This window comes from Myodes glareolus, chromosome 18, assembly GCF_982192425.1.
Source record: "Myodes glareolus chromosome 18, mMyoGla1.1, whole genome shotgun sequence".
In the NCBI taxonomy this organism is placed as follows: domain Eukaryota; kingdom Metazoa; phylum Chordata; class Mammalia; order Rodentia; family Cricetidae; genus Myodes; species Myodes glareolus.
The window spans coordinates 72,394,455-72,404,919 of NC_142043.1; the positions used below are offsets into that span (position 1 = coordinate 72,394,455).

Below are 10,465 nucleotides of genomic sequence, written 5' to 3' on the forward strand. Positions count from 1 at the left end.
AACGATCAAAGACCAAAGCTAAGAGCCTGTATAAATGGCATTTTTATTGAAGGCTTATTAGACACAGGTGCGGATGTAAGTATAATTACTCCAGAATCTTGGCATCCAAATTGGCCTCTTCAAAAGGTCAATGTTCAGTTCCTGGGAATTGGAACCCTATCTCATGTAAAACAAAGCACAAGATGGGTGGAATGCATAGGGCCTGAAGGGCAAATAGGAAAACTAAGGCCATGTATAGACAATATTGCAATAAATTTATGGGGCTGTGACCTGCTACAGCAATGGAATACCCAGATTAATATTCCTGTAGTACCAGGAACTCACAATTCTGGGAAGGATATAATGAGGTATTATGGAAAAAGATCACCAGCCATTCAGGCTGTACAAGAACATACAGCCAATAGCAAACCTTTAGAGGTACCAACAGCCCTACCTTTAAAATGGCTAACTGAGAAGCCAATATGGATCAAGCAGTGGCCTCTAGCTGAAGATAAATTACAGGCTTTGGAACAGCTGGTACAAGAGCAACTAGATGCTAACCATATTGAAGAATCAACCAGCCCTTGGAATTCTCCTGTGTTTGTTGTAAAAAAGAAATCTGGTAAATGGAGAATGGTGACAGATCTAAGAGATGTCAACAATGTAATTCAACCTATGGGTCCGCCACAATCTGGAATTCCTTTGCCTTCTCTATTTCCAAGAGGATGGCCTCTTATAGTTATTGATTTGAAAGATTGTTTTTTCACTATACCTTTGCAAGAAAAGGATAGAAAAAAATTTGCCTTCACAGTGCCTACTAGGAGATATCAATGGACTATCCTCCCACAAGAGATGCTCAATAGTCTTACATTGTGTCAATATTTTGTTAATAAGCCTTTGGAAATAATTTGTAAGCAATTTCCCAAGTCCATAATTTATCATTACATGGATGACATTTTATTATCTGATTCAAATAAAGATACTTTGGAAAGTATGCTTGAAGAAGTAAAGAAAGTCTTGCCTAGGTGGGGATTACAAATTGCCCCTGAAAAGATTCAAAGAGGAGATTTTCTTAATTACCTAGGTTACAGAATAGGGTTAGGAAAAATTCGATCGCAAAAGGCACAAATTAGGAGAGACTGGTTATGGACTCTTAATGACTTCCAAAGATTGTTAGGAGACATTTCCAGTCTATGACCAGCTGTTGTGATAACACCTGATCTAATAGTTCATTTAAACAAAACCTTGGATGGTGATAAAGATTTGAATAGTCCCAGAAAATTGACAGTTGAAGCAGAAAAGGAACTGACAATGATTGAGAAAAAATTACAGGCGGCACATGTGGATAGGGTGAACCCAAATCTTAGTTCCATCCTAGTCATACTGCCTTCCAGAATTTCTCCTACAGGGATTTTAATGCAGAGGGAAGATATTATTTTAGAGTGGATATTTATACCTCATAAACCAAGTAAAAAATAAAAAACTTATGTAGAAAAGGTCTCTGAATTAATTATAAAAGGTAAACTGAGACTTTGTCAACTAGCAGGTATAGACCCAGCAGAAATTATAGTGCCTTTTACTACTGAGGAAATAAGAAAGTTATGGGAAGATAATGAACCATGGCAAAGAGCTTGTGCTATACTTTTTGAGAGAAATTAACAGCAACTATCCCAAAAGTGATAGACTTAACCTCATAAAGAGAACTTCTTGGATTCTTCCTAAAATTGTACGTGATGCTCCAATAACTGGAGCCCGGACATTTTATACAGATGCAAATAAATCAGGGAAAGCAGGTTATAAATTGGAAGAATTGAGTAAGAAGGAACAAAGCCCTTATAATTCTGTCCAGAAGGCAGAATTATATGCCATTTTTATGGTGCGAAGGGATTTTAAAGACCCTCTTAATATAGTTACAGATTCACAATATGCAGAAAGAATTATCTTGCATATTGAAACCGCTGAATTCGTACCAGGTGACACAGAGTTGACTTCATTGTTTATCCAGGTTCAGGACATAATTAGGAATAGGCTTTGTCCAATGTACATAACACACATCCAGTCCTATACTGGTCTGCCTGGCCCTCTAGCAAAAGGTAACGCTGAAATTGACCAATTATTAATTGGAAGCATTCTGCAGGACTCAGAATGTCATAGAAAACATCATGTCAATAGTAAAGGCTTAAAGAAAGAGTTTTCCATTACATGGCAACAAGCTAAGGACATTATAAAGAGATGTCCTACTTGTTCTTTCTATAATCAAACACCATTGTCTGCAGAGAGTAACCCAAAGGGTACTCAAAGGAATGAAATCTGGCAGATGGATGTGTTCTACTTTATGGAATTTGGTAAATTAAAATATGTACACCACACCATAGACACGTATTCAGGTTTTCAATGGGCAACTGCCCTGAGCTCAGAAAAGGCTGATTCGGTAATCACACATTTATTGGAAGTTATGGCCATCATGGGTATACCTGGACGAATAAAGACAGACAATGGTCCAGCATATGTATCTAAGAAAGTGAAACACTTCTTTGCTTTTTATAATATAAAACACATTACAGGTATACCAAATAATCCTACAGGCCAGGCAGTTATAGAAAGATCAAATCGTACTATAAAGGATATGCTAAACAAACAGAAAGGGATGAAAGATCCCCCCCAGAAATAGATTGCATAATGCTTTATTAACCTTGAATTTTCTTAATGCTAATGAGAAAAAAACAACAGCAGCAGAGAGGCATTGGATAATGGAAAAAACTTTTGAAATAAACCAACCTGTTTATTTCAAAGACGTGCTGACCTCTCAATGGAAGCCAGGAGATGTGCTACGTTGGGGAAGGGGTTTTGCTCTTGTTTCCACAGGAGAAGAAAAATTGTGGATACCATCAAAATTAATAAAGGTTTGATTTGAAGAGGAGAAACCTCTTGGAAAGGATAAATGACAGCTCATCTACAATGATGATATTCATACAGGTGGTAAGAAAAACATATAGAATGGGGGCAGGGTTCTGTTCTTATCTCCACAGGAAAACACTCATCTTTGAAAAGTTCAAGGGACCCTGGATATTTGAATACTGACAGATGGAAAATAATGGCCCAATAGGGACTATCAAGAAAACTGAATAGGTTCTGTAAGTAAAATATACTAAATCACATTTCTAAATTTATAGAGTTGGTTTTGGAGTTGGACTCTGGCTCTGTCCCTCTCTAATTCCAAGCCTGTTGTTAAAAGAAAAATCCAGAGTTTCTGGAGTTTCTGTCTCATGTCAAGAGCCATGATATGGGACAGAAAGAAATATGAGTTTAGAAAGCATCTTTACTTTTCTTCATATCTATCATACCTTTCATCAAATTTATCTATCATGCCCTTCATTGAATATATGTATGTCTGTATATGTCTGTATGATTACTGTTTAAGTTTTCCACAATGAACAATGAGTTTTTCCTGCAGTGACATTTGAAGATTCCAGGAAAAAGATGGGGCCCCATAACAACAACTCCACCTGGTTGATATGATGTCATGATACTGATAGCGCTACTACAAGACCTGTTTTGGGTACCAGCTGCACAAGACGGTTCCAACGTGGTTAGCTGAAATGGTGCACATCTTGTACAACATTCTGGCCAGACCTCCACAAAATACTCAGAGACTGTTTGCAATTTTAAAAGACATTGATCTTGAAATTTAATCATCATTTTTCTTTCACAGGATCCCCCAGAAAGAATGTTGCCCCCATGACAGCTGGAAGTAATTCTAGAGAACGATGTCCCCTCTTCCCAGTAAAGTTTGTCCTTGGGTTTAGGGACATCATTTAGGGGTTGGTTATAATTAGTATACGGTTGAGGGTTGGGAGAGGAATTTTATAAGTTCAGGAATCTTAAAAAAATAAAAAGGAGGGATAATTGGATTATGGGATAATAGATTTGTACTTGTGAGTTATTGTTTTTAGACAAACATATTGGTATCGATTCTTATATATTGATACAAAGTTAAATTATGTTGACTATTTTATGCATGCATGCTTCTACCTCTGTTTAAAACATTTTTATGTATTGATATATATATATATTGGATTGATATATGTATATTTACCATATTGCATTGCATTGTACACTTCTACCTCTGATTAAGATACTTATATATTGTTTATGTATTGATATATATTTACCATATTGCAATGTATACTTGCACATTGTTTATATTTGGAGGTCACATTGTCCTCATTTATTGCACAGTTGTTTATTATCTCAGTCTTTAAGTTAGATAGATATTGAGAATTATATACATCAATAGTCATCTAAGTTTGTCATTTATAATTAGACTAATCAGGTTCTTTAGATACATAGAGATTATATTCAGTATAGATAGATAATATTCAACCTCTTCAAAGAGCTGTAGAAAATGGCCTTTAATCTAATTCAGAGTTCTGTAGTAGGGAGACACAATCGCTGCTGGCAACACCGATCTATTCCCGAAAGAATGTTGAACACCAAAGACACTCCACCTGGAGACTTTCTTCTTGGTAGAACTGACCTTTGGGCAAAGAAATGCCCATACCTCAACTACTGACAGAGCTACAGAATATCTGTAAATGGATAAAACAGGACTGTCATATCCTGCCAAGACAGGGTAAGCTAGTTTTGAAAAGTTTCTTGCCTTTGAAAATGGTATGCCAGTTACGTCAGGCCTTAGCCAAAGTTGGTTGCTTCAACGCTGCAAACGTGACTTTGGGTGTTTGCCCAGGTAGCCAGTTGTCTCTGTGATTTGTTACATGTTCTGGAAGTTGTTTGATTGCACTTCCCAATTACTCAGGTAACATTATTTCCCTTCTCAGATCTTCAAAAATGGGATTGAAGATTATATAAATGTAGTTACTTTCCTTTCATGACTTGGCCAAGTTATTTGTTATACAAGACTTAAGCTAGTAAGAATAAGATATTTGTATTTATTGTATGTAATTTCGTAAGATTGTACTTATTGTATATAATTTCGTAGTAGGCTTAGAACTCTCTTACTTAAACAAAAGGGGGAGATGCTGCGGGAGCTCCTTCCACTCCTTCAGCCAACTGTCGCTGTTACCAGACCATGGGGGCGTGGTATCTCTATCTTTAAAAAAAGCAGTGGCTGTCCTCCACTCCCTCTCTGGCTTCTGGCTCCGCTTCTGGCTCCTAGACTCTTTTCCTGTTCGCGCAGATGGGCTGTTGTCTGGGACGATAATCTTTACATTTTTTCCCCTTTGAATAAATAACCATTCTATTAATCATAATTCCGAACTGGTGTGGGATTGTCTGTGACTTACGCCTTCAGCTGTCTGCTTGTTGTAAATATCTTTTATTATATTTAGGTATGATCCTTGTATCCCCAATCTCTCCAACACCTTTATCATAAAGGGGTGTTGAATTTTGTCAAATGATTTTTCATCATCCAATGAAATGATCATATGTTTTTTATCTTTCAGCTTATTTATATAATGGATTACATTGATAGATTTGCGTATGTTGAACCAGCCCTGCATCTCTGGGATGAAGCCTACTTGATCACAATGGATAATTTTTCTAATGTGTTCTTGGATTCGGTTTGCCAGGATTTTGTTGAGAATTTTTGCGTCGATGTTCATGAGTGAGATTGGCCTGTAATTCTCTTTCTTGGTTGTGTCTTTGTGTGGTTTTGGTATCAAGGTAACTGTAACTTCATAAAAAGAATTTGGCAATGACTCTTCGGTTTCTATATTGTGAAATACATTAAGGAGTATAGGTATTAGCTCTTCTTGGAAGTTCTGGTAGAATTCTGCATTGAAACCATCTGGTCCTGGGCTTTTTTTGGCAGGGAGGTTTTTGATAACAGCTTCTATTTCTTCGCTACTAACAGGTCTATTTAGATTGTTCACCTGGTCTTGATTTAACTTTGGTAAATGGTACTTATCTAAAAACAAGTTCATTTCTTTAACATTTTCCAACTTTGTGGCATATAAGCGTTTGTAGTAAGATCTAATGATTCTCTGAATTTCCTCTGTGTCTGTGGTTATGTCCCCCTTTTCATTTCTAATCTTATTAATTTGCGTTTTCTCTCTCTGCCGTTTGATTAGTTTGGATAGGGGTTTGTCAATCTTGTTGATTTTCTCCAAGAACCAACTTTTTGTTTCATTGATTCTTTGGATTGTTTTCTGTGTTTCTATTTTGTTGATTTCAGCTCTCACTTTGATTTTTTTCGGTCTTCTACTCCTCCTGGGTCATTCTGCTTCTTTTTTTTCCAGAGCTTTCAAGTGTGCTGTTAAGTTTCCAATGTGTGTTTTCTCTGTTTTCTTTAACTGGGCACTTAGTGCTATGAACTTTCCTCTTAGCACTGCTTTCAATGTGTTCCATAGGTTTGAGTATGTTGTGTCTTTATTTTCATTAAATTCAAGGAAGACTTTAATTTCTTTCTATATTTTTTCCTTGACTCAGGGGTGATTCAGTAGTTGACTGTTCAGCTTCCATGAGTTTGTAGGCTTTCTGGTGTTTGAATTGTTATTGAATTCTAACTTTATTCCATGGTGACCCGACAAGACACAGGTGGTTACTGATATTTTTTTGTATCTGTGGAAGTTTGCTTTGTTACTGAGTATGTGGTCTATTTTCGAGAAGGTTCCATGAGCTGCAGAGAAGAAGGTATATTCTTTCCTATTTGGGTGGAATGTTCTATAGATATCTGTTAAGTCCATTTGATTCATTACCTCTATTAATTCTCTTACTTCTTTGTTGGGTTTCTGTCTGATTGACCAATGTCATCCATTGGTGAGAGAGGTGTGTTGAAGTCTCCTACTATTAATGTGTGTGGTTTGATGACTTCTTTGAGTTCTAGCAGTTTTTCTTTTACATAAGTGGGTGCTTTTATATTAGGGGCATAGATATTCAGGATTGAGACTTCCTCCTGATTAATTCTTCCTGTTATGAATATAAAATGTCCATCTCCATCTCTCCTGATTGATTTTAGTTTGAAGTCAATTTTGTTGGAAATTAGAATGGCCACACCCGCTTTCTTAGGTCCATTTGCTTGAAAAACCTTTACCTAACCCTTTACTCTGAGTAGGTGTTTGTCTCTGTGGTTGAGGTGTGTTTCTTGTAAACAGCAGAATGTTGGATCCTGTTTTCGTATCCAATCTCTTAGTCTGTGCCTTTTTATAGGTGAGTTGAGTCCATTAATATTAAGTGATATTAATGACCAGTGGTTGTTGATTCCGGTTATTATTTGTGTGTGTGTGTGTGTGTGTGTGTGTGTGTAGTAGAGTTTGTGTGTTTTTCTTCTTTGAGTTGTGGTTGTGAAGGGTCGCTAGATGTCTGGGTTATTGTAGGCAGTGTTGGCAATGTTGGATTCCTTGGGTTGTGATTTTCCTTCTACTACTTTCTATAAGGTTGAATTTGTGGCTACATATTATTTAAATTTGTTTTTATCCTGGAATATTTTGTTTTCTCCATTGTTAGTGAACGATAGCTTGACTGGGCATAGTAGTCTGGGCTTGCATCCATGGTCTCTTAGTTTCTGCAGTACCTCTATCCAGGACCTTCTGGCTTTCATGGTTTCCATAGAGAAGTCCGGTGTAAGTCTGATAGGTTTACCTTTATAAGTTTCTTGACCTTTTTCCTTTGCAGCTCTTAATATTCTTTCTTTAATCTGTATGTTTTGTGCTTTGATTATTATATGGTGAGGGGATGGTTTTTTTTTTTTTTATCCAGATCGATGTTCTGTATTCTTTTTGAACCTTCATAGAAACATCATTCTTTAGATTGGGAAAGTTTTCTTCTGTAATTTTGTTGAATATATTTTCTGGGCCTTTGATCTGCAATTCTTCTCCTTCTTCTACTCCTATTATTCTTAGGTTTGGTTTTTTATTATGTCCCAGATTTCTTGAATGTTTTGTGATGAGAATTTGTTGGATTTGCTGTTTTCTTTGATCAGAGCGCTTATTTTCTCTATGGCGTTTTCAGAATCTGAGATTCGTTCTTCTATCTCTTGTATTTTATTGGTTATGCTTGTTTCTGAAGTCTCTGTTCGTTTACCTATACTTTCCATATCCAGCTGGCCCTCAGTTTGCGTTTTCTTTATTGCCAAAGGACTGGGAAAGTTAGGAAGAACTGGGTCTATAGTACTAGATTATAATTATATTTTTAGTAACTTGAAAAAACAGTGTATTTAATGACATAGGTTAAAAGAATCACATCAAATTTTACTATGCAATACGTCTATAAAATACATTATCTAGAAAATATCTTGTTATCCATAATACAACATAATTAACATATTCAAAATACTACAAACATTCTTTGTATTTAGTTTTATCATCTACTACCAAAAGAAAAAAATGATTTTTTTCTCAATGAGTTCTTCACTTAACAGTAACTTCTTTATAGCGCCCTTCAAGGACTCATTTCTCAGACTGTAGATAACAGGGTTGAGTGCTGGGGGCAGAACTGCGTAGAAAATAGAGAACAAGAAATCTAAAACAGTTGGGGAGCCTGAGGTTGGGTTTAGATATTCACAATAGCCTGTGGAAAGAAACAATGAGACAACAAAAAGGTGGGGCAGACAAGTAGAGAAGACCTTAGACCGGCCTTCAGCTGAGGGCATCCTGAAAACTGTGGAGAATATGTGCACATAGGAGAGGACAATCCCAATGAAGTAGGCAAAGCCCAGCACAGACATTAGAGCAAATTCTCCCATCATTGCAAAATAATCATTATGACAGGAGAGCTTGAGCAACTGGGGGACGTCACAGTAGAACTGGTGGATTATTTTGGCCCTGCAGAATCTGGTAGAGAATATAGTTGCTGTGTACAAAGTTCCTGAGATGAACCCACTTAGGCACACTGCTACCAGAGCCCACATGGATTTTCTGGGACTCATGATGACCTCATAGTGCAGCGGAAAGCAAACAGCAACATAACGATCATATGACATCACTGTAAGAATGGCCATCTCACTACAGCAAAAGCTGTGAAGAAGAAAATCTGAAGCATGCACTGGGTACTTGAAATGTAGCCACTGCCTTCCAGGGAATTGGCAATAGACTGGGGAACTGTGACAGAAAGGGATGAGAGGTCCAGAAAGGAAAGGTGCTTCAGGAAGTAATACACTGGAGACTGGAGCTGCGGGTCCAGTGTTGTGATGGTGATGATGGTGAAGTTACCGGCTGATCCCAATAGGTATATCACCAAGAAGAGCAAAGCATGCAAGATCTGCAGCTTATGGTTGTCAGAGAACCCCATCAGGAGGAATCCGCTCATTGTGGTTATATTTCTCACAGACATTTTAAGAACAGAAATTGTGGTAGCAGCTGGAGAATAGAATGTATAGTAAATGCAGTATAAGATACGGAGTCACTATTTATTTGTTCATAAGTATTTATTTCAATAATTCAATAATCTAAATTCATGTCTATGTATGTGTGTGTATTAAACTGGACATACTCTAGTTGTTGGGAAACTTAAGTGAGATCACAATTTTCTCATATTCATAGAGTTCACATTATTCTCTTAAAGCCGTAGTTGCGGGTAAATATTCATGCATTCCATCATTGGTTTTTCTCAAGGAACATCATTGTGTTTGCCCTATGAAAAAGCATAATTTCATTTTTTCAATTGAAACCCATTGCTTTTATTTGAGTCATCAATTGGAAAATCAGTGATGGGCTGTGGATGAGAGGTTTTCAAACATAGGACTGGTTATGCGTGTAGGACATTTTAAAAAATGGAATGGGCATGCATAGGGAATGTACCGGGAATTAAAATATAGTTTGTTGTCCACTGGAAACAGGCATTTTCTTTAGCAAACAATGCTGTCATTACAGAGAGAGGGTCTGTTATTGTAGAATCAAGTGTAAAAATGAGCAGTTTTATTGTTCTTAAATTAGCATTCAGTGGTTATTGAAATCAAGAACACAAAGCACTTGCTTAAGCGGAATACTCACTCTCAATTTATGCATCCTACTTCATTTTGTGAAGTGGTTTAGGGGATGAGCAGCTTCTGTTTGAAGTGATGTCCATACTAATAGCCTTCAGGTACAGAATCAAATAGTTCTCCGAACTTGCCACAAAGCAAAGACAATTGCAAAGACCGATGGCGAGTTCTTGAGGTGCTTAAAGATGTGGAGGAAAATGGCCAAAATCCAGGGCCTAACTTCAATAAGAGACTAGATAACTAAAGTCATTTATGTTTCAGATAGAAGAGAAGTCATGCTTTAGTTTCTGATACTTTGCTTTGATATTTGGGGGATTGATAATAACCCATCATTCTCTCCTTGCAGGATAATGTTCATGTTTGAGGGTTGAAAAGAATTTAATAAAGTGTCAGCTTCCCTCATGTTTTCTCTTACTGCATTCTAGGTAACAAGACCAGCATGCTCAGTCAGTCTTTTGAGATTTTAAGTCCTGTGAGACATCACCAGATATTTTCTTGTGTCTTCTTAAAATTCATATACTTACAAATGCAAACACAGAATAAAACTGA

The 10,465-nt window shown here is 36.8% G+C and overlaps 1 protein-coding gene across 1 annotated transcript; it reads right to left on the reverse strand.

The window, feature by feature from the left end:
- Nucleotides 1-8,305: 8,305 nt before the first annotated feature.
- Nucleotides 8,306-9,267, reverse strand: LOC146890804 (olfactory receptor 14J1-like). The gene is given in 2 exon segments (XM_085680064.2): nucleotides 8,306-8,943; nucleotides 8,946-9,267. Coding segments are annotated over 2 exon segments (960 nt in total).
- Nucleotides 9,268-10,465: the final 1,198 nt, after the last annotated feature.